Raw genomic sequence first — 25,526 nt, 5'->3', positions numbered from 1 at the left:
CTACTGAATGACATCTTGGTGGATTCCAAATTTTGGCAATTATGAATAAAGCTGATATAAACATTCATGTGCAGATTTTTGTGTAGATATGAGTCTTCAACTTATTTGAGTAAATAGCAAGGAGCACAACTGCTGGACTGTATGTTAAAACTATGTTTAGGGGGTAGGGTATAGCTCAGTGGTAGAGTGTGTGCTCAGCATGCATGAGGTTCTGGGTTCAAGACCTAGTACCTCCATTAATAAAAATAAATAAACTTAATTACCTCCCCACCAAAAAAGTTTAAAAAATTTTAAAAAAATAAATAAAATAAAAAAAACCCCACTATGCTTAGCTTTGGAAGAAACTGCCAAACTGTCTTTCAAAGTGGCTGTACCATTTTGCATTCCTACCAGCGATGAATGAGGATTCCTGTTGCTCAACATCCCTGCCAGCATTTGGTGGTGTCAGTGTTTTGGTTTTAGCTATTCTACTAGGTATGTAGTGGAACTCATTGTTTTAATTTGCAATTCCTTAGTAACATTATAATGAGCATATTTTCATACACTTAATTGCCATCTGTGTAGCTTCTTTGGTGAGGTGTCTATTAAGATCTTTGGCCAATTTTTTGATTGGGTTATTTTCTTATTGGTGAGTTTTAAGAGTTCTTTGTATATTTTGGCTAACTGTCCTTAATTGGATACATGTTTTGCAAATATTCCTCCCTGTCTGTGGCTTGTCTTTTTATTCTTATAATCCTTAGTCTTTTTAATGTAGAGCAGTGTTGTCTAATAGAACTTTCTGGGGTGATGGAAATGTTCTATATCTATGTTACCCAATATGGTAGACACCAATTGTGACTATTGAGCACTTGAAATATGGCTAGTGCAAATAAGGAACTGAATTTTAAATTTAATTTTAATAACAAATTTAAATGGCCACATGTGGCTAGGGGTGACCATGTTGGACAGCATAAGTATAGGACAGTTCCCCCCCCCTTTTTTTTTTCCTTCATGACATTGACTAGGGGTCATCCTATTTACTCTTTCATTTACAATTTCCCTTTCAATCCATTAGCAAGTCCTGTCAATTCTACCTCCACAATATATTCCAAACCCACCCACATCCCTCCATCCTTCACTGCTATAACTTTACTCCAAACCACTGTCAGTCCTTGCATGGACAACTCTCATGGCCTCAGCATTAGTCTCCCTACTTCCATCCTTGTCCCCTATAACCTATTCTCTATATAGCAGCCTCAGTATTTTTTTTAATGATCTGATTACAATATTTTTTATTGAAGTATAATCAGTTTACAATGTGTCAATTTCTGGTGTACAGCACAATGCTTCAGTAATACATGAATACAAATACACACATATTCATTTTCATATTCTTTTTCACCATAAGCTACTACAAGATATTGAATATAGTTCCATGTGCTATACAGTATAAACTTGTTTATCTATTTCATATATATACCAGTCAGTACCTAGCAGCCTCAGTATTTTGGTAAGACTTGGGTCAGACCACATTACTCCTATGCTCAAAACCCTCTATGGCTTCTAGTCACACCTAGAATAAAATCCAATAAAAAATAAGGTCCTACTGTACAGCACAGGGAACTATATTCAATATCTTTTAAAAAATTAAATTAATTTTGGGGGGTAATCAGGTTATTTATTTACTTATTTTAATGAAAGTACTGGGGATTTGAATACATTACCTCGTACTTGCTAAGCATGCGCTCTATCACTGCGCTAGACCCTCCCCCCATTCAATATCTTATAATAACTTATGATGAAAAAGAATACATATATTTATATAACTGAATCACTATGCTGTACACCAGAAACTAACACAACATTATAAATCAACTATACTTCAATTAAAAAAATATCCAAACTACTTAGCTACTGAGTTCTGTGGGGTCTGGCCCCATCTCCTGTCTCCTGTCTGCCACCGTTCTCCTTACCCACTCTGTTCTGGCCACCCAGGGCTTCTTTCTTTGTGTTGCTGGAACACACGCGTCCTTTTTCCCTCTTAGGACTCCCCCTTCTTTGCATGTGCTATTCCTCCACCTGGATGGCTGTGTTTTCATGCCTGACTCTTCTCATCACTCACGTCTCCACCCAAAAGTCACCTCTGAGGAGCCTCATGAACACCCAGTCCAAGTGGCCACCCCTAGTCACTCATTTTCTGTTACATCATCCTGTGTTTTTTTTTTTCTATTTTCTTCAATGCACTTCGCACACAGAAAACATCTTGTGTGTTTATTTGCTAACTGTCGTCTGTCTCCCCTCACAAGCTCCACGAGGGCAGGGACGTGTCTGTCTTGTTCATCACTCTGTTGGCAGCCCCCTCAACAGCGCTCAGTAATCGATCCATCAATTTTTACTGAAGGCAGGAACATCTGTAGAGCTACAGGGCAGCTGATAAAGTACTTTCCCATTCCATCCATCCACAGAGGCTTAAAGCTTGGCCATTACTCTTAGAGCTCTTATAAATGTGGTTGAAATGAGCTGATGTATGCTTACAGAAAGAGCTTTGGAGGGGTGGATATAGCTCAGTGGTAGAGCGCATGCTTAGCATACACAAGGTCCCGGGTTCAATCCCTAGTACTTCCATTAAGAAAAAAGAAAGAAAGCTTCAGTGCCACCAGGTTAAGTGGCAAATGAGTTCTGAAGACAGTCAGCATCATAGCAGTTTGGAGGAACACTGGGGGTGACCCCGGAACCCATGAAGACTGAGTGGCACCACAGAGTTAGAGAGGTGAGTTTAGGACTGTTGAAAAGCATTCCCCACACTTCCATTATATGGAATGTTGTCATATCTACTTAACATCTGTATTAATAGTAACTATTCTTCTTTCTATCAACTTTACAAATTTTAATACCTATTTTGGCCCCCTTTATCCTAAGTAATGATAGCAATAACAATGTTGTGCTTAGTCCATTTTAAAACACACATTAAAATAAATATAACTATTCAAATGAAAAAAATGTCTTGGTATCACCTCAAATTGTCTCTCATGCAGAGGTACATAAGGCACAGTTGGGGAAAAATCACTGAAGGGGTTGCTTTTGGACATCTGGTGCCTGGGCTGCTCTGTGGCCACCAGCCTTTAGTATCTGAGAATCTTGGATGGAGCACCCCTTCTCAATGTCTACCACAGGCTAGGCCCTATGCTGGGTGTTATAGCCACAGAGGAGAACAAGACACAAGACACAGAGGAGAACATACACCCTCACATATGCAATCTGGGGCACATCCAGCAAGGAAGGCCTATATGGAGACAAACACATCATAGTCCATAGCAACGAGGCCATAGAATACCAGTCTGTATAGGGTGCCGAGGGCATACAAAGAGAGGGCATGGAAGGTTTCACGGAGGAGGCAGCATCTTGAAGGGCAAAAGGAGAGAGAATATTCCAGGTGGCAGGAACAGAGCAGGATGTATAAAGGCACCTGTGAAGTTTTTGTGGCCAGAGCACAGGATGAGGGTCAGGGATGGAGTGGAAATGAGGCTGGGGAGATGGTCAGAGGCCTGAGGATCAAGGGCCTAGAAGGCCATGGTCTCAGCCTAGAGGCCATGAGGAGCCTCTGAATAATTTTAAGATGAAGAGGAGGCTCATCTAGTGTGATCTAGGGCTAGAACAAGTTCCCCAGCTGCTGCCCCATCACTACCCGGCTTGCCTGTCTTGCTCTCTACCTGGGAACAATGGCAGAACAAAGGATTTCTATGAGGCCTTGGGCATGCGCTGAAATGGACGGCTGATATAATTTTTAGCTCTTAATTGTCAACTGTATCGTTTGCCTTGGAAGGTAGATCCCTCCTGTCATCAGAAAGCCTTTCAATGACAATTAAGTATAACCACCAATGACCACTTGTCTGCCTCTGATCTGAGTTAGAACCTGAGGCCATGAATTAATCCCACCAGGCTTCCGGCATTTCGAGGCTATCAGCACTTAAAGCATGTTACCCTGATGTTTAGGGTGCGCTGGTCTTCACTTGTAAGGGGCTATGGCAGTCTCAAATGGAATTGAAGCGATTTCTAAAATAGCCTATGATTCATTTTTTCTCCCCTCCTGTGCCTAAATCTGCTGGCTCCACGTGGAGGGACAGGCACACGTAACCGGAGAGGTGACATCACAGGAGTGGGCTGCTTGCCTGCCAGCCAGCCAGCCGGCCAGCTTGTGGAGCTCGGCCTCCGTGCAGTCTATCTGCCGCGCTGGGCGATGCCTCCCGGCCGTTTTGGAGTCACAGCTCCAGGTTCTTTGGTCCTTGAACTTTCTCCACATCTCTTTTTCAGACAAAGATTCTGGGCCGGGAAATCCGGGATAATGGGAATAGCAGCGGCAGGAAGAATAATCCAGCCTTACATCTGTATAATGATTTAGAGTTGGGAAAGCCATTTGCTCCATTTCGCTCCACCCAAACACCAGTGGGAAATGGAAGAAGCTGGGATTTTAGGCCGGAACTGGAGACAAACTCTCACTCTCTTGCACAAAAGAGCGAAGTGCTAACATTCCCTGTTCTCCTCAAGGTACATGCTGATTGGGTTTTGGACTCCACCAGAAGGTCAGAGAGAGTCCTTTCAGCTTCTAGATGCTTCCTGGAAGAGAAATTCTCCAGGACAAATTGCCTGGCAGGCACAATCTATGAACCATGCCATCCTGATTGAGCCAGCCAGAAGTGCCAGTCCCAGCACTGCCAACTCCTTCTGCACACTCTGGCTTACAGTCCCCATGTCGGGGAGACATTTACTGGAGCCAGAGGCATGGCCTCTCATTGTGGAGCCCCGAAGGTAGGGTGTGTCGTGAACATCTGGAAGTGCCAATGCCTCCCAGAGTAGCTCAAGGGCCCATAAAAGGAAACAAAACAAAAAACAAAAAAACCCCGGCCATTCGAATCACATCAGCCAACACTGCGGATCCTGAACTGAAGGGCCACATAGCCCAGCCGTGAACTGCTGAGGAGTGGGATGGAGGGGTTCTTTCCTGCGAGGAGCCATAAAAATAGTGCCGCAGTGGTCTCATGTTTGCGCTGTGATCTGCAAGCACCTAGTCTCAGCATAACTTGGTGTCCCCAGTGCTCTATTGCTCTAGCCAACGTGAGAAGTCACCCGGCCTAGCTCCCCTGCCCTGCTCCTGCCCAGCATCATGGTTGCCAGGCTGGACACTCTTGCTTGACCCTCTTGGTTTTAGATTAAATTTCAGTGTCACTTGCGTGGGCGGGTGGGGTGGGGGTGGGGTGGGGCTGGAGCAGGGGGGATGGGTGGGTTGAAGGGGGCGGGAGCAGGGGCAAGGGTAGGGAACATGACCACAGAAGCAGTGAGACATACATGCTTAGCAGCACTGGATAACAGCAGGTGCTCCTGCTGTTCTAGCTGCTGTAGCCGTCACCGCAGCCACCGCCGCCACTGCCGCCACCACCATCGCGTGAATTCCCAATGACCCCGTGCAAGACCATAGGTGCCTGTCAGTGGCAAGGAAATGGCATCTTTGTAAACCACGAGGCTGTACTCAGGCAACTCTGTCTGTTGGAAATCTTGGCGGGGTATAAAAGGGATCCTTTAGAAAGTTGAATCGGTAAACCTGTATGTGGAAAGTGGCGGAACTGAACAGCATCACCTCCAAAGCAGAGAGGCCTCCCAGAACCTGTTTTCCAGCTCATGGGGGATATGTGCGCCTATGAAAATAGATTAAGGATCACCGCCTCAGCCTGTTTTAGAGGTGTGAATAAAAATCTTGGCTGGGGACTGCCTCCTCTCTGGTTGACTGATTTTTCAATTGATTTGTATTTATTAGCTAATGAAATTAAAGTTGTAAAAATGATAACAGAAACACAATAAATCTCTCCCACAACTGGCTGTTTCTATGTCACTATGGCGCATTCCTCACTTTGATTACTTCAAAGTCTATTATTTTGTTCTCAATTATTCTGTTTTTCTGGCACTGGAGAAAATCAATTTGTTTTATTTTCTCTTATTCATGCACTCAATTATGCTCTTCGGGCACATTTAATCACTTTGATGTTTTCATTTTATGGCCCGTCTCTAGGCACTTCAACTGCATTGCTGCCAACGGGCAAGCAGGACTAATTTGCATGTCACAATAGACTTGAAATTCTAACTCAATTTAGAAATCTTTATGAAATCTCTCTCCAAAATATGCTTGGAGCTGCAAAGAGGCAGAAGGATGTGGGTAAACCAGGAGCCTCTAAAGATGCCTGTCTTTCTCAAACACTGAGAGTTCTTTGGTGGCCAGACTGTGGCTTGGGGATGTCCCTGTCCAGGTCCAGCAGAGGAGTCCACGGGATGGGATGTCTGCAGAGTTTCCTCTGGAACTTTGTGGTGAGAATCTTGCAAAGGCTGTCCCTCGGCAGCAAGGCCAGGGAGGCTGGGCCTGTTTATTCTGGCATAAAACGCCCCTCAGCACTGCTGAATTTGGCGGCCGTGCTAAAGACAGCACCTGAATCTCAGTTGGTTAAAGGGCCTCCTGGTAGATGGAGAGAATTGTCAACAGTTAGGCATTCCAGAACCCTGAGGGGTTTACCTTATTTTCTCTAATAAGTTCCAACCTCCCTTTTGCCCCTTGATTATTTTAGAGCTGAAGGCTGGAGGGGACTAAGTGATAGAACTGCTTTAGGCATGAACTCTGGGCAAACAGAAAAAAAAAAAAGCTTAATTAAACACATTAGAGGCTTCCAACTGTTCTTCAAAAGTTTGTTGTCTGCAATAACAAAGCTGCTCCACCAGGCAGAAGGAAAATTCTGTATTTCCTCTTCTAAACTTTGGGTGTGATCTTCAGTTTCTGCGGTGGAATCCCAGCTCCCACACTTATTTGCTGTGTGACTTACAAGCAAATCAACCTCCCCAAATTCTCTCATATGTTAAATGGGACCAATACCATTATCAATCTCAGGGATAGATTTGTTTCCTAAACTTCAACATTCTCAAGAATTTTGCCATATTCACCTACCACTTATGTGGAAATCTCTCTTACACTCTTTAAGAACAAACAAACAAACTTAACCTCCTCTTAAGTAAGGTATCTGTGAAATCAAAGTGTTTGATGTGATGGTTATATTTCTCTCTAATACGCAGTCAAACACATGTACATTAAATACACCAAATCCATTCCAGCTTGGGAATTTTTGATCCCACTCTTCCCTTCATCTAGAATGTTCTTCACCCCAATTTTTTGCAAAGCTCCTCCTCTTAGTGCATTAAGCTCTATTCCCAAATGTCACTTCCTCAGGGAGGCCTTTATGGACCACTCTATTTAAAATGGAAGCCTTCCCTAATTGATCAGTAACCAACATTAAATATTTATTTATTTGCTTATTGTCTATCTTCCCCACTGGAATGTGAGCTCCATGATGGCCAACGCTTTCACCTGTCCTATTCACATCTCTATCACCTAGCGTGGTGCTTAGCACATATTAATACCAAATATATATTTGTTGAATGAATGAAACAGAAAAATAAAAAAATCAGCCCAGCAGTAACCAGGCTCCCCTTCTACCCCACGAGGGTGGTATCAGAGGAGGCACAATGGAAAACCAGGACTCCTATCCCTGCTTAATGGCAAGGAGGCCCACCTACCACTGTGTCAGTGGAGGCCATGTGGGGAGTGGTAACAAGGTACCACTGCCATTCCTGGCCAGGGTGGTATCAGTGGAGCTCTAGTGTGGAACCTGAATTTCCACTCCTGCCCAGTGGTAATGAAGCATCCCTCCTCCTCCCAGGCTATAAATGACAGCTGAATGGGGAACCTTGACTTTTATCCCCCTCCCCGGATAGACTGGAATATATAGATTAATAGCAATTACCTAATTTGAATAAAAGACAAAAAATAGTTTAAAAAATGAGCAGAACCTCAGGGACCACGTGGGACTATGATAAAAGATCTAACATTCATGTCACCAAAGTCCCAGAGGAAGAAGAGAAAGAGGATGGGACTGAAAAAGCATTTGAGGAAATAATGGTTAAATATTTCTCAAATTTGTCAAAAGACAAAATCCTACAGATTAATTGAATTCCAAACTAGATAAACTCAAAGGAACCATACCAAGATCAATCATAATCAAATCTCTGAAAACTAAAGAAAAAGAAAATCTAGAAAGCAGCAAAACAGAAACAAAGGCTTATCCATAAGAGAAAGATAATTCAAATGACAGCACTTTTTTCATCAAAAACCATGGAGACCAGAAGGAGGTGATGCAGCATTTTTCAGGTGCTGAAAGAAAATAAATGTCAACCCAGAATTCTACATCTAGTGACAATATCCTTCAGGAATTAAAGGGGAATAAAAATATTCTCAGAAGAAGGAAAACTAAGAGAATTTGTTGCCACCAGACCTACCCGAAAAGAATAGCTAAAGGAAGTTTTTGAAATGGAAAGGAAATAATGAAAGAAGAAATCTTGGAACATCGAGAAGGATGAAAGAACAATAGAAAGGGTAAAAATACGGGTACATATAATAGATTTTTCTCTCCTCTTGAGTTTTCTAAGTTATGTTTGATGATTGAAGCAAAAATTATAACACTGTCTGATGTAGTTCTAAATATATGTAGAGGAAATATCTAAGGCCATTAGATTGTAAATGGGGAAGGGGAAAAAGACTTAAAGGTAGGTAAGGTTTCTACACTTATTTCAAACTGATAAAATGTCAATATCAGTAGACTATGATATTTACTTATGTATAATATATACCCAGAACAGCCACTAAAAAGCCTATACAAAGAGATACAATCAAAATCATTACAGATGAATCAAAATGGAATTTGCACAAAGGTATAAGTCACCAGCAGTAAGGGTGGAAGAAGAAAACAGAGAAACAAGGAATAGAGGGAACAAAAAGAAAACAAAACAAAATAAAATGGCATATTTAATCCCTAACATATCAAAATTACATTGAATGTAAACGATCTAAATACACCAATTAAAAGACAAAGATTGGCAGAGTGGCTAAGAAAAATGATCCACTATATGCTGTCTACAAGAAACTTACTTCAAATACGATATAAGTAGGTTGACAGTAAAAGGCTAGAATAATATATGCCATCCAAACATTAGTGAAGAGAAAGTAGGAGCAGCTAAACTGATATCAGATAAAGTAGATTTCAGAACAAAAAAAAATCGCCATGGACAGAGAAAGACATTATATAATGGTAAAAGGGTCAGTGTACCAAGAAGTTATAGCAATCCTAAATGTATGCACCAAACAACAAAGCTTCAGGGTACCTGGAGCCAAACCTGAAAGAGCTATAAGGAGAAACAGATAGATCCACAATTAGAGTTGGAGAATTCAACATCCCTCTCTCAGCCATTGATAATAGAACAACTAGACAGAAAATGAGCAAGGATATAGAATAACTCAACAATTTTATCAACCAACAGGCTCTCACTGACATTGATAGAAAACTCCACCAAACGCAGTAGAATACACATTCTTTTTAAGCACTCACAGAACACATGCCAAGAGACACCATATACTGGGTCATAAAACAAACCACAACAAATTGAAAATATTTTAAATAGTACAGAACATGTTTTCTGACCACAATGGTATCAAATTAGAAGTTAAAAAACTTCCTGAAAAAGAAATTTTCAGGCCCAGATGGTCTCATTGGAGAATTCTATTAAAAGGAGAATTAACATCAATTCTATACTATCTCTTGCAGAAAATAGGAGGGAACACTTCCAAACTTATTTTATAGGGCTAGCATTTCCCTGATACTGAAAGCAAATGATGGCAGCACCAAAAAGAAAATTACAGACTAATATCCGTCATGAATACAGGTACAGAATCTTCAAGAAAATATTAGCAAATAGAATTCAGCTCTCCCTTTCTCTTTCTCTATATATACATATACATATACATATACATATACATATACATATACATATACATATACATATACATATATATACCTATACTGTAAAATATAAATTATATACCATGAATAAGTGGGATTTCTTCCAAATATACAAAGCTAGTTCAATATTTGAAAATCAATTAATGTAAGCTACCATATTAAAAGGCTAAAGAAGAAAAAATTGCATATATATCAGTATTAGTATCAACTGATGCAGAAACAGCATTTAACAAAATTCAACATCCATTCATGACAAAAATTCTCAGAAAACTAGGAATATAGAGGGGTACTTCCTCAACTTGTAAAGAAAATCTACAAAACCTAGAGCTACTGTCATACTTAATGGTGAAAGACTGAACGTTTTCCCTCTAAGTTCTGGAACAAGGCAAGGACGTCTGTTCTCACCATTCTTTTCAACATAATACTGAAAGTCTAAGCCAGTGCAAAAAGGCAAGAAAAGGAAACAAAAAGCATATAGATCAGAAAGGAAAAATAAAACTGTCTCTATTTGCAGATGAATGGTGATCTATGTAGAAAATCCTAAGGAATCTACAAGAAAACATCTAGAGAGTTTAGCAAGGTCACAGGATCTAAGCACAATACACAAAAAATTGTATTTCTATATACTAACAACAAACATATGGAAATCAAAATAAAAAATACAATAACTCAAAAAAAGAAAAACTTAGGTACAAAGTCTGTTCAGGATCTGTATGCTGAAAATTACAAAATGCTGGTAAAAGAAATCAAAGAAGATGTAAATAAATAGAGACATACCATATTCATGGATTGGATTTCTCTCCAAATTGATATACAGGGTTAACACAATACCTAACAAAATCACATCAAGGTTTTTTTCTAGATATAGACAAGATTATTCAAAAGTTTATATGGAAAGGCAAGTAAGCTAGTATAGCTAAAACAGTTTTGTAAAAGAGGAAAGAGAGATCACTCTACTTGATTTTAAGATTTATTATATAGCTACAGCAATCAAGACAGGAATAGACACATAGATCAATGGAGCTGAAGACAAAACCCAGAAAGACTGAGACAGTTGCCTTGGAGTGAATGAGAATTTTGGAAAGAGAAGTCGTCCCAGGGAGCTATTCTGGATTTTCTTCCCTTCTACTAGATTGAAGAGGCTTTACATCGTGAGTCAAGGGAGGACCTGCTTTTCAAGACAAATGGAAGCACCCTAGAATTACTAGAGGTACCTAAGAAAGGAAACAGCACCTGAGACATGTAAAATAGTCACTCTCCAATCCCTTATTTTTCAAGTTGTGTGCAGGTGCAGTGACTAGATTTTGTAAGCCAAAAATTGGGACATAAGGTCTGATAAAACATTTTTGTCTTTAAAAAACAAAACATAACAACCCAACATGTATTCCTTTTTTCTGACTATAAAAGAAATACCTGTTCATGGTAGAAATTTTGAAAAATACCAAAAAAGAACAAAGAACAAGTAAAAAATTACCAATAGTTCCAATCCTACCACCAAAGGTAACTACTGTTAGCACTTTTGGTAGATTCCTTCTAGGGGTTTTCTATGCATATCTACACACTCACTCACATACACATTATGCATATTTACAAAATTAAGACTATATGATATTAAATCATTTCATATCCTGATTTTTTTTTTCCTTTAGTTTTTTTTTTTTTTGGAGGGGGGAGGTAATCAGTTTTATTTATTTATTTGTTTGTGTATGTATGTATGTATGTATGTATGTATGTATGTATGTATGTATGTATGTATGTATGTATTTATTTATTTATTTATTTATTTATTTATTTATTTATTTATTTATTTATTTATTTATTTATTTATTTATTTATTTAATGGAGGCACTGGGGATTGAACCCAGGACCTTGTGCATGCTAAGCACACACTACCATTGAGCTATACCCTCAGCCCTCATATCCTGTTTTTTTTCACTTAAGATTGTTATCATGAGCATTCTTCTCTTGTCATCAAATTACCTTTAAAAATTTCTTTTTAATTGATTCCCTGCAGATGTACTGAGACATAGTATCATACCTTAAGTTCAACATATGGAAACAGAACACATCTAGTGTACGCTTCTGTAAAACTACCCGCCTTCCCCCAATGGCTCTCCATCCCAGTTGATATCCAGGCTGGAAACCTCAGAGTCATCTTTACTTCTTCCTCCCTCTTTGATCCTCTATAAATGACATACCTCCAAGTGCTGTTGATACTCTCTTCCTAACAGCTCTCAGCCATACAGGATGAATAGGATAAGGAGTTATCTGACCACTACTGTTTTAGTCCAGGCCTTTGCAGACTCTCCCTTGGAATCCCACCATGATCCATCCAAATATCACTGCATCATGCCATGTCCTAATTCCAGAACAGAGAATGGTTCCTACTTTACTGTATCCGACATGGGCTACTCAGCTTGAAACTTAAGGGAACCTGCCATCTGCCCTGCCCCCCACCTATCCAAGTTTCCCTTGCTTATGAGTGCTTCCCTATTCTATCTATTCAACACACCCCAGCCTTCTGAAAGCAGTCTCCCTAAAGTCATAACTCCTCTGCTTCTTCCACTTTGCATCAGCCCTTACTATGTCCTGATCTAAGGGGGTTAGTGTTGTCTAGACTTCTCAGCTGTTTTTCAGAAGCAGGGATCATGTCTTAAATTTCTCTTCTGTCTCCCATGACACCAAGAGCATGGGAAGCTCCTCCCCCCAAAAAATCATTGATTGATTTAGCTGGGCTTTCAAGTGGAGACACAATGCTACTTCTTAAATTTAACCTGCTTCAGAACCTCTCTTTGTGAGACATTGCAGGGTGAAAAGGGTTTACTAGGGGCAATTGGACAGAGCAGACAGGGGATGATGAGTAGACTTGACTGAGTAATAGTGTCAAGGAGAGGAGGGGCTCCAGGACTATATTCAAATCCTGATGTCACTGCTTACTTGCTATGTGACTCTGGGCATGTTACACTACACCTGTGAGCACTAGTCTCCTACCTCATGAGGTAAGTGTGAGGATGAAATGAGATCATGTATGGAGAGAATCCAGCGTGGTGCCACACAGTAGGCTTTCAATAATGGGAGTTCTAACTTCCCATTTAGGATTAGGTAGGTATTTAGTTTCCAAGAGTAACCTGTCAAGGGTTCCCATGGTTTGTTAAAAGCCATTATCAAAGACACTATAACCTTGGGGAGCAGACTTCATTTAAAATAAAATTTTTTGTTGTTTTTTTCCAGGGGGAGTAATTAGGTTTGTTTGTTTGTTTGTTTGTTTAACGGAGGTACTGGGGATTGAACCCAGGACTTCGTGCATGCTAAGCATGTGCTCTACCATTAAGCTACGCCCTCCCCCCTAGCCTTCATTTTTGTTTTAGACTTTCTAATATTTTCAGCGTGATGTTTGTACAACTTTTTCTGTTTCACAATGATGGCAACAACAGCAACAACAACAGCAAAACTTTCTAACTCTTACACCCTTTCATGAAGCCAGGAAGGCTCCTGGGAAGGACCACAGTGGGCTGGAGAGGGATTGAGAAAGGACAGGGGATGGCAAGGGGAGATCAGGGATGGACATCAACGAGATCCTTACCTGAAGTCATGCCAATTGGCTCAGGGTAGCCTCCATAATCCTGTTCCCAATTCCTTCCAAGAAGCCCTAAAGCAAATGGTCAGTCTGTCTTGGGACCAACCCTGCCTTTCAACTTATCCTCAGGGCTTCCCAGGAAGCAAGAGAAAATGTGGAAGAAAGCCGAGTTGCCATGGTGTAGAGTCCCACCAGGCAGGAGCCCTGCTTCAAGCTGGGGGCTCTGGAAGGCCTCAGACATGCCTGGACCTGATGGCCCAATTGCTAGTCCCAAGAAGAATGTCAATTCCAGACTTCAGGCTGCCAGAGGAGGTGCTGCTTACACTCAGCACTCTGGTCCTCCTGAGAATATTACAGGTAGATGTGCAAAGGGTCTCAGCTTGGGGCTGGGGAACTGTAAACAGCAGACCAGGGCTGGTGACCACAGCACACTTCGGGCAGCAGGAGCCGGCTGGGTTGGCTTCCTCCACCTTCTTTCCTTCTCTTTTACATCTCTATGCTGCTCAAAATGGAGCTGGAAGGTTCAATTACAGTATGGCAGGGTGTGGGGGAGCCTGGCTAAAAGGCATAGGTCAGGGGCCAGAATTTCAAGTGCTGCCCATGGCTGTCTTCCTCCCATTTCCAGGGAGATCTCAGGTTTTAGGGGCTTTGGATCAGCCACATGGAAGGAGCCGTGTGTGTAGTATGAGGTGGGATGTGTTTACTGGGGGCGATTGGAAAAAGCAAGATGGGGATGATGAGTAGATTCAACAGGGCAACACTGCAAAGAGAAAGTCCAAACAGCCTGACTCCAAAGCCTCAGTTCAGATGGATCTGGGTTCAAATGTCTGTTCCACCATCCATGAGCACAGTGTGTGGCACATAGTAGGTGCTTAGTAATTACTTGTTGAGTGAATGAATAAGGGTGACCTATGGCAGATGGGTACAGCTCAGCGGTAGAGTGCATGCTTAGCATTCATGAGGTCCTGGGTTCAGTCCCCAGTACCTCCATTAAAAAAAAAAGGTGACCTTGGCCAAGTCATTTATCCTCTCTGAGCCCGAGTTTCCTCATCTGTAAGATAAAGAGTAGCTATCATTCTTATTGTTTCTCCGGTGTTGTCTCTCCCCACACCCTCATTGGTTTGCCAGACCATCTCCCCAAACCTGCCCTGTTGAGGCTGCTGGACTAAGCCTCCTTCATTAAGGGTCCGAGAGTGCAGATGTGCACAAGGCCTGCTCTTCCCTCTTGTGTCCTCCCCGCTCCCTTCTCCTCCTTCTCACTGCGTGGTCTTGTTTGTTTCCTTTTCTATCCCAGGCAAACTTGGGGTAGAGTTTGGGAACTCAGAGCAAGTGAAACCTCCAGTTACAACACATACTCACAGATGAACAACTCACCCTCCCCAACGCCCCAGATCGGGCCAGGGCTGCAACCTGAAGCTTTTGGCCCCCTAGAGACTTTCACTTGATTCAAATGTCATCAGTCCCAGGGATTAGAAACCTCTACCCCTGTTTCCCCATGCCGAGCTAGTCAGGCTCGGGGAACTCGCCGCCTCTGGGGATTGATCACATCAACACGGTTCCAACTCTGGAAGGTTCACTGTGAGCCAGCTCCTGTGGAGGACGTCAACCAGGGGAAAGGCCAGCAAGTTTAAGCACGTGAAGATGGGGCGAGGGTGACTGCAGCAGCAGTGGCCATGAGCTAGGCTGAGCGAGCCACTCTCTAGCCCATACTTTCTCGTGAACGATGACACATCTTCAAGATTTGTTGGCACAAGAAGCGCCATTTGTGAGAGCAACACGTAGCTCTTCTCTGTATAAAGCTAACAGTTTGAAGAGACTCTCCCTGGTTTTCTTTTTGTCTTTTTTCCCTCTCTTGGGAAGACTACTGGGCAGTACAGATGGGATAGGGTGAGGTCCAAATTTGCCTGCCCCTCTAGTCATCCTGTGGCGTATGGAAAGCATCTCTGTCAGATGACCCTCCTCAGGTTTGATCTCCCATAGGTTAAAAATCCCATCTTTTGTGCTTCTCAGGGATGTAGTGAAAAAGAGAAAAAAAAACCCCTCAAGCTCAAAGGCTAAACAGATTCAGACATGCTGGTGAAACTCCCTCCCATAGAGTGGAGCTCAATTCATCCACTCCCTCAGTGTCATCCCACCTCCCCAAATAATCCTCGCCTCTTTCCTACCACCTTTGCTTTTCATGGGGTAGGGTAGGGTGGGGGAGGGGGAGGTAGGCACTCTGAGAAATGGCTAGCCTTGCTGAGGTTTTTATATGCAAGAAAAAATGATAGTCTTGTAGGCAGGTTCAGGAAAATCTTTCAGAATGCAGAAAATTCAGCAGCCTCTCCACACTGACCATTGTCATGGCAACGCACTATCTGATGGCAGCATGCGTCACCAGGCTGGAGGGGCACGGTCTCAGTATAGCAGGTTAGTCTGGCCATTTTTAGCAACATTTGGACTTCTTTCTAGCCTCATTTATTCTAGGTTTTACTGGATTTCTTTTTGATTCTGGACTTCTGAGCTCTGCTCATTTGCATGGCTAGAACACAAGACACTGTCAATGTGAAAGGGACAGCTAAATGGAAAATCTGAAGAGTCCTAGTATTCTACAGCCGCTCTACTGGCTGTCCGCCCTCCCTGTCTCCTCCCCACCCACTCTCAGCCACTTAGTCTCTTTTCTTCTCCTCATCAATTCTTTCCTATACACAGCATTACCTCCCCCGCGCCCCTCCCCCCAACAACAACTGTGACTCATCTACCAACCCCTGCACTCTTATCATCTTTTTATTGTTTTTCTATTTTCTCATTTTAATGTACATCCTAGAATCTTGGGGTTGGAAGGAACCTTAACAATAACCTAGTACAGTCACCCTTGTCCAAAGGCAGGAGACCCTCTACGATACGACCCCCTGGGGACTGTCTAGCCTCTATTTGTATGTCTCCAGTGACAGAGACCTCATTCCCTTCTAGGAAGCCTGTTCCACTTTGGACACCTCTAATTGTTAGAACATTCTTCTTTCTACTGAATGAAAATCTGCCTTTTAATAACATCTACCTGTGGGTCTTAGCTCTGTGCCCTGTGACCACATAGACTGTCTATGGCTTCTGCTCTGTGACAGCCTCTCAGAGATATGAAGTAGAGACCACATCCCCCTGGGTCTTCTTTGCTTCAAAAGCCCAGCCCCTCCAACCAGACCTCTTGGAGCCTGGGCTCCAGTCCTTTCCATCCCAACTGACCTCCTGGAGCATCTGCTCCTATTTGTCTAGGGCTCTTTTAACATGAGGTCGATACTGCATTAGCATCTCTGGATGGCCACCTTGCCCTGATGACTCACACTGAGCTACATGCTGACTAAAATCCCTAAGTCTCTTGTGGACAAAATGCTGCAAAGCCATGTCTTCCCATTTTGCATCTGTCCAGCTGCTTTTGAGGACCCGATTCCTGGTCCATACACTTTCTCCCAGTTTAATTTCCTGGTGTTGTGATCAGAATATTGCTTTCACCTGTTATGAGATTTGAAAAAATCTTGACTTCCATGTAACTTACACGTCCTCTAAGATTTTCTATTTTTTTAACCAACCTCAAACTCAGCTTTTATCTCAAGTCCTTTATTTTATTTTTTAAATTTTTGGGGGGTAACTAGGTTTATTTGCTTGCTTATTTATTTATTTAAAAAATTGGGGGGTAATTAGGTTTGTTTGTTTGTTTGTTTGTTTGTTTGTTTGTTTGTTTGTTTGTTTATTTATTTATTTATTTATTTATTTATTTATTTATTTATTTATTTATTTATTTATTTAACGAAGGTGCTGGGCATTGAACCCAGGACCTCATGCATGCTAATCACGCGCTCTACCTCGGAGCTCTACCTTCCCTGACTCAAGTCCTTTAAAAACGTGTTCCTCTTTTGGGTTTCTTACCTCTCCTAGTTCTCTTTCCTTTGAATTACTTCCCTTATGTCTTCTCTCGCTTGTCATTTCCATTTCCCCAATAGCAAGATGTCACCACTCTCTGGAGCTACGGATCTGGGTATGCGTGCAGGAAAGCATGAGGGCATACAGATATCTGTACATATACATAGGTAGGAGCAAGGAGCTGCAGAGGCTTGTTTAGTTTCTCTGTTTCTATTGCTGTCTGTGTTCTACCAGGATTTAGAGCCTGGATGGGGGGAAAATGGCAAGGATGAAGGAAAAGAGGTGAGAGAAGTTTGTCCAGGACCTGCAAGGGGCAGGAGGAAACTAGCGTGGGGAGCCCTAGTGTTAATTAGGGCTGTAGGGCAGTGAGAAGGACTGGAGAAAAGTCAGGAATAGAATGTTTTCCAAGGCCTTAAAGATTGGAGAAGGGAGGAGGATTCAGTTAGGAAGGGAGGACTTCTGAGGTCGGGAGCCACTGAGAGGCCAGAGGGAGGTGGCTTCAAACTACAGGGGCAGGGGAAGGCTGAGGGCTGTGGGATACCTTAGAGAGCCAATAAGTGTTTCTATGAGCATAACCTTATGGGTCTATGACTCATAAGCTTAGAAAATTTTCTCTCTGGTCAAAGGAGCCTGGGATGTAGAGTCCCTACCTGTGGACTGGGCTGTTGTCACAGACTGGGCTGTACTAGAGGATAGGGCCTTAATGTAACCCTCGGCAAAGACCCCTCAGGACACAACATGTTCCCTCCAACTAACTCTGGCACAGAACGGGCCCCCCTTTTCATGTTGGATTCTGTTCCAGTGAGGGAGTTGAAGTTCGGAGAACTGGTGCTAACTTGGTTGTTTATATGAATAAACATGGGGCTTTCATTCTTATGATGCCCTTGGCCTCTTAACTCTGCAAATAATTAGGATCCAAAAAAATATGCACGCATATACACTAATTCAATGAAACAGGAACGTGGGTATCAAAACTACTTTTAAACAATGGTAGATGAAGTGAGTTGAGTTGTGAAGCAGCAACTGGGTTTGGAAGCAGGGGTGCTTTTCCAAGCTGAGGATGGTGTTCCCAGACAGCTAGTGGTCAGTGTGATCAAGAGGGCAATAACAGGATGACTGCCATTTTCTCTCCATCCAGAGCCCAGAATAATCATAGACCAGACTTAGGGAAGGGAAGGATAGCGCAGCAGCCTCATCCCCAGGGCTGGAAATGAGACTGGGGATCCCACTTGCAGGAGCATCAGAATCCCTGACTAGGCACTGCGGGCTCAGTCACTCAAGGCTCTAATGAACCAAAGAACCACATTGGAACCGAATGTCTGCAAGCCCCCCCACCCCAAGTCTGAATTGACCTGAACTTTCCTCATCCAAAAGAGGGTTTTACTATTGCCCTTTTCAAAGAGAGAGAGTTCCAGGGCACACTTTAGAGCTGGTTTTCCACTGGAGGTGCCTCAAGCTAAACCTTTTGTTCTCCCCGAAGGTGACATTAGCTGACCAAATGACAATCGCAACTGGAATGGCCAGTGTGGAATTCCAACTATAAGCTCTCAGGCCAAGGAGAGGTTCCCCCTTCTGAGTCAGGGTAAAGGTGAGCCACCAAAAGACAAATGGTACTTGGGGAAGCCACAACTCAACTGATGGGCCACCACAAGCTGGGTGAAATGAGGAAAGGGCAGGACTAGAGGAGGGGCGCTCACCTTTGATGTAGTTGAGGATTTGCTGGACTCGGTGGGGCTCATTGCGGTCTGGCCGGCAGCTTGGCGTGATTTCCAGCACATAATCAGGACCATATGCTGTGAAAAACTGTAAGGGAAAAGGGAAAGGCCAAAAAACAAACTAAACCACAGAAAAACCTCCAAACCCAACCACATACAAACAGAACAATCAAAAGAAGCCCACCGCTCCCAATGAGGCAAGGGAGGCCAAGGTGAGCAGGATAGGATGATGCCACAGGAAACTGTTCCTATCGTGCAAATTTCCTGGGACAGTCCACTGCAAAATTCTGTAGCTTGTTGTTCAAGATCCTCTCTGCTCTGGTCTCAACTTTTCCCTCCAGCCTCAGCTCTTACTGCCCCACAGTCAGCTAGTCACATTGGCCCATTCGGGCTCTCCCCAGTGATACTGTGCTGGGTCCTCCCTGAGGATCCCTGCCATTTGCTCTTTCCTGGGACCTGCAAAGGCCCTCCCCCAATCCCTGCTGTCTGTGAAAAACTTCCCCATCCTTCCTGGCAACAGCTCAAATGTCACCTCCTTCACAAAGCTGTCCCTCATTCTCCACCAACCCCCAGAGCGTTCTGTTGGTACGTGTCTTATGGCCCCTGTTCAACAAATAGACAACGCTTCCCTGCATATCACATACAGGTCACTGTGCCAGTTGCTGGGGGTGCTACAAAGATGGACAAGCCCTCCTCTGGGGTCTTCTAGGCGTTCACCAGCACATTCTGCACTGGGAAGAGTTGTCAACAGCAACCCGATTTCCCTGCATTGGATTTTCAGCTCCTTGAAGGCAGGCGGCACATTTGTCCTATTTACCTCCTTGGTTGTTACAGACCAAGGCAGCTAGCTACCTGTTAGTTTTGCTTGCCTGGAATTTCCTGAACCAGGAATGTCAAATAAGCCTAGTTTCTCTAGGTTTTTTCTTTCTCTGTAGTAGCGTTTATTTGTTTTTAAATTCAAGGAATCAAAATAAAGGTTTGGGGATCCTATTTCGAGCTCACTCAATGACTCCTTGTGACCTTTGGTAAGTTACAATATCTGATTCAGCTTCTCTACTAAGGGCCCGCTTGGGGAAAAACACCCCACTACAAAGGGAATCATTCAATTGGACTGAGTCTTTGAATGGGAAATATGCAAAGCTACTATTTCTGTTTAGTTTTTAACAGAAATAGTATTTGTGCACACTCTCTGGAGAGAGAGCATATGGTCCTTAACATTATGTGCTTTCAATAGTGATATTGTTAGGCGGTAAGTAAGCCAGGGAAATTCAAATTCCATGGGAAGAAAAAATGGTACAGAGAGCACGAAAAAAAGGAATCTTGGTATGTGTCATGAATTTGATGTCATTCAAAGAGCCTTGAAAAAAATCATCCAGGGTGATTACCATTGCCACCAAATTATCCTTGTTAAGAGTCTGGATGTACATCTGGCACCGTGGGAGAGGTTGTGGAACAATCTCCAGGGATTCTAACAGCGTCTTTGTGGGATCTACGGGAGTAATTTGATGGGGAGAAGGCTTTTGCATATCCACGATAGAAAACTCTACACATTTAATTAAAAGAAAAATGACCAAGGGGGTGGGTATAGCTCAGTGGTGGAGTACATACTTAGCATGCACAAGGTCCTGGGTTTAATCCGTGGTACTTCCATTAAAAAAAATAAAAGACAGACAAAATATTTAAAAAAAGAAAAATGACCAAGACTGTGCCAATACTTAAATGCCTTTTTAAAAATTTTGGACTGACCTAGAAAGGAGAGAGGGGCCTAGCTCCCTCCAGCTGGAGTTATTACTCTCTGACATCTCATGCACCCTGAGTTCTGGAGATCGAAGAGGACTTGAATAGATATAGTCTTTACTAAACCCACATATGGAATGGACAAGAGGGGTTACCTGAGGGACACATCCAGAAACTAACTCCTCCATTATGATCAAAGAAATTTGAAAGGTTTGTATTTTTAGCCAAGGAGGGCCCCTCCGTCCAAGTCCGAGGACCTCGTGGGCTTGGCTCTGGAAGAGAAGGCTTCAAACAGGTGTGGCCCTCTCTCCTTAGGTGGCCTCTCTGCTTCCAGAGGGTGTGAAGTCGTACCCTTGTTTCCTGGGTATGGAGAGATGGGTTTAGAGAAGGCAATAGAAGAAAGGCAGCTGCAATGAAGCAGCCACTCTGGGAGATCCAAACCCTTGGCATCAGAGTTGCTATAAAAATCAGAGACAGAGGGCCTCACTGAGGTCTAGAAGGAGGGAATGTTCTGCCTCCATCTACGAAGATAACACTGTTGATCCTCTGTCAGCAAGGCACGTCGTGAGCTATCTGTTTCGAGCTGAGCGTCTGGAACAACATGTCCTCGCTGGGAGGGCCTGCTGTCTGGTTAGCTGTGCGCTCCTGCTTTAGCCCCCTCTCAGACCAAGAGCACACGAGGTTGCGAGCTGGTCAGCTGGGGCCAGAGCTGACTGCCACGTGACAGAACGCAGCTCGACTGGGGATGTGGAGCCTCCCTCCTGTCCTGGCTGCATCAGCACCTGGCTGTAACCCAGAAATAACCCATTCTTTGCTGAAGCAGGCTGGTTGCAGGAAATAGCCAAGTCTGGGTTCCTAAACATCTCCCCACTTTTGCCAATCCAATATTTTTCCCAGGTCCTGCTTGTTTGCACTCTTCTTAAGCTAGGGGACACCGATGATTTAAGAAAGTCTCTGTTTGGTCAGCCAGTTATTTCCACAGGGAGGCTGGCTGGTCCTGGCCTCAGGAAGATATGCTTGAGGCTGAGGGAAGCGACAAGCACCCGGGGGCAGGGAGTGGGGGTGGGCAGAGGCTGTCTCTAAGGCAAAGGTGGTGCCCTCTTCCCCTCTCTGGCTCTCTCATGGCATTTCTGTTTCTGCGTTTTATCCTGCTGTTATTTTTGCACCCGTTAACTCTTTTCTACTGGACCATGAAACCCTGCAAAGGCAGCAACTTCTGTCACCCTCTCTTTGCAGAGCCTGTAGGGTTGAATGTAAGTCATCCAAGATTCCCCTTAAACCTTTGTTTTTGAAATTCTGTTGAATTAAATGAACTCACAAAAGGTTGAGCTGGCCATTCTGTGAATTCTCAGGAATAACGCAAAGAACCAACTGACAGCATTATCAGCGTTTCTAGGCTCTGGAGGCAGCGTGGTGAGGTGGGAAGAGCACTGGCTTTAGAGTCAGGCAGAACTGCATGTGTGTCCCCACATTTAGCTGTGCGCCTCAGGCAAGCTTCTCCATCTCTGTTTTCATCATTGCTACCAGAGGAATGATAAACGTTGACCGGGCTGGGATGTTAGGAATCACAGAGATAATAGACATGAAAGGGTCTAGCACATGGTAGGACTTTCATGCATGTGAATTCTCTTCTCCTGGGGCAAGAAGCCGTTGCCTAACTGGTGCCTTACCTGTACCCTGGGGGATGCTGGGCAGAACACCGGGGGCTGTGAGGCAGAAAGAAGAGCCTGTCCTGCCGCCAGACAAAGCCCTGCCGCCCCAGTGGCTTCCCGTTTGCTTAAACCATGAGCTCCGCTTAGGGCCAGTGGAGAAACTGACTTATCTCACAGTTTCCTGCCCTCGGCTCCTGCCACTTGTTACTTACTGGAGAGGTGGAGGGGAAATCTGATCGCACAAGGCAAAGATGTTGGGGTGGAGGGATTTGGCCGGCACTCGAAATAGCTCGAGGCCCCACCCTGAAACTGCCCTCCAGTCCTGAAGAGGAAAGGATATGGGCAAGCGGCGATGCCATTCCCAGACAGGTGGAGCCGCGCATGAAAGAGGCCAGCCGGCCGCCGCCGGCAAGTGCAAACGCTGGCTTTGATCTTAGGAAAGGAAGGAGGGAGGTGCTGACCCCTCTCCACCTCTTCCCCTTTCCCCTCAGCACTCCTTTTGCTTTCTGGGTTTCTGTTTCTGCATTTTTTTTTTCAGGGAACACAGTGGTAGGAAGGGGGAAATGGAAAGTACGAGGTGGGGTGGAGGGATGGGAGTGGAAGGGCATGGTACGTGAGGGGAGCTGGTCCCTTCTCGACCCAAGAGTCAATGAATAAAGGAATGAAAATAGCTGAGTCTCGTTCAGTTCAGCGCAGTTCAACGTGCCTTTCTTGCTCACTTCTCTCCAGCCCTTGCTCACGCAATGCCAATAGCATTCCCTGAGATATTCGGGCCAAAATGATATTCAGAAGAAGCCTTAAGGTTGCTGTTATTCCTTCATCGTCCTATTTGGTCACAGGAAACCAAAACACAAACCTGGAACAGCCAATCCTTTTCTCCTTTCAATTTTTTTTAGTACCTACTATGTGCTTGACTAGGTTAGTCTCTGGGCTACAAAGACAGCAAGACAAGTTTAGTAGGAGGGGTTATTATAGAACAGTGTGATGAGAGGTTTAATAATAATACTAAGGGGACAAGGAATAACAATTGATATGTAGTAAAAGCTTATTACATGTCAGGAATTTAAAGTGTCTCAGCACTTTTTATGGACTGACAATTCTCACAACCAACTCAAATGGAGGTGCTAGAAATACTTCCATTTAAGATGAGGATCTGAAGCACAGAACAGTCAGATCACTTGACAGAAGTCACACAGCTGGCATGTGCACCGTGAGATTTGAACCCAGCTCATTCTGGTTGGACATAAGCACTCCCTATAAGAGCCTCCAAACTGCCCTGAGGAACTGATTGTGTAGGGAGGTCCGCCAAAGGGGTCTGGTGGGTGGGAGGGAGGCACTCCCAAGAGAGCCTGGGCGAGGGCAGGGAGTGTGGAACAGAACAGCATACATTGGGCACTGAAATTCATTGGATATGGCTTGAGGGTAGGGCAAGGAGAATCAGGACATGAGGCTGTGAGGCAGATGAGTTTCACAGTGGGCACTGCCTGCTCCTCACACTAAGGCATTTGACCTCATCCCAGACTAGAAGGTCCATGAGGGCAGAACATTGTTTTGCCCTCTGTTGCAGTATTAGTTCCCCAAACAGCACTTGTCCCGAGGAGGTCGTCAATAACTATTTGTGGCATCAGTGAATGGAAATTTGGGGGAGCTTGTATGTGAGGGGATGAACAGGTCAGCTATGCATTTTAGAGGGACTCGATGGCTACAGTGTGGAGAATGGAATGTAGTTTGAGGGGAGGACGGCAAGTCAGGAGAATCAATGAGGAGGCTGGTGCTGGAGCCACGATGAGTGGTAACAGGGCTTGAACCAGAACAGTGGTGGGAGGAATGGAGAGATTAAAAAACTTGAAAGATAGCATTGATAGGACTATACAATGAGTTGGGTTTGGGAAAGAAGGAAGAAGAGAGACAAGGAGTTCCCACTGTGGTGGAGGTACAATAATGGGGTGAGGAATACAGGCAGAGGACAAGGGTTCATGGCGGGGCGTATGTGTGTGAGTAGGGGTGCAGTGGGGAGCATGTTGAAGGTCAGGATCCTGATGGTGTTCTGGAAGGTGGGAGAGAGGTTGGGCCGAAGATATGGGATATGCATTATAGATTTGGGAGTTATCAATGATGTAAAGGAATTGGACAAGAATTGCCAAGGAATTGCCTTGGCTGGCAGGGGAGGCTTACTACGGAGTGAGAAGAAAAGAGAGGCAGGGAAAGAATCATGGGGAACAGCTAACACTTCAGAGGTGGATAGAAGGGGAGGAAACTGCTCTGGTGATGATGTGAGATGTTGCAGAGAGGTGAAAGAAAAGGAGGGTGGTCTTCTGATTGGTCCACAGGAAGGAGCTCTTTGCTGCAGCCAAGTCTGCAAAGGTTGTGGACAAGGCCCGACTGGAGGGGGCTGAAGAGTCAAGGGGAAGAAGTGGAGATAAGAATGATGGCAAGAATACATAATCTCTCTTTCACTTTCAGGAGTTTGGTACAGGGGCGGGGCTAGAGTAGGGTGGGTATTTTAAGATGGGAGGATTGTAAGTAGATTTAGAGGCTGAGGGGAAGAGCCCATAGGATGGGAGTCAGAGACAGCCTGTTAGGGATTTCAAGATCATTGTATCCAACTTTCTGGCTCCTTAGCCAGAGTTCTACAAGGGAAGAAGACTGTTTTATTCATATGTATATTACCTACAACTCCTAGCATAGCATAGCTCCTGGAAAATAATAGGTACTCAGTTAATGTTTGTTGAATGAATGAAATAAAATGTATTTGGGATTCTGAAGACATTCACACCCAACAAAGAGAATTAGGGTCTTGAAGGATGGGGTGATGGCTAATAAGCGGGGATGGGATGAGATGGAGGGTAGTTAGTGGAGGCAGGACAAGTCTGGCTAGTTCGCTAAAGTTGTAGAAAGGGAGCATGGGAAATTAACACAACATTGGAAATTGACTACCCTTTGATTAAAAAAAATAAATGAGGGGAGAGTATAGCTCAGTGGTAGAGTGTATGCTTAGCATACACTCGAGGTCCTGGGTTCAAGCCCCAGGACTTCTTGTTAATAAATAAATCAAAAAACTTAATTGCCCCCCCCAAAAAAATTTTAA

The 25,526-nt window shown here is 43.8% G+C and overlaps 1 protein-coding gene across 5 annotated transcripts in view; it reads right to left on the bottom strand.

Annotated features, from left to right (window-relative positions):
- The window catches only part of HDAC8 (histone deacetylase 8), a 210,164-nt gene that overhangs the window by 5,739 nt on the left and 178,899 nt on the right, over nt 1–25,526 (bottom strand). For 3 of the 5 annotated variants that reach the window (XM_064483044.1, XM_064483042.1, XM_031446391.2), the window contains one exon: nt 19,032–19,137. In XM_064483044.1, coding sequence (XP_064339114.1) covers nt 19,032–19,137 — 106 coding nt within the window. Of the gene's footprint in view, nt 1–19,031; nt 19,138–20,891; nt 21,147–25,526 lie in introns of those variants that run through there. The other 2 variants (XM_064483041.1, XM_064483040.1) reach the window with 1 other exon arrangement.

Source organism: Camelus dromedarius, chromosome X, assembly GCF_036321535.1.
Source record: "Camelus dromedarius isolate mCamDro1 chromosome X, mCamDro1.pat, whole genome shotgun sequence".
Taxonomy (NCBI): Eukaryota; Metazoa; Chordata; class Mammalia; order Artiodactyla; family Camelidae; genus Camelus; species Camelus dromedarius.
Note: the sequence above shows the minus strand (reverse complement) of the source record. Positions and strands in the feature narration are given on the sequence as shown.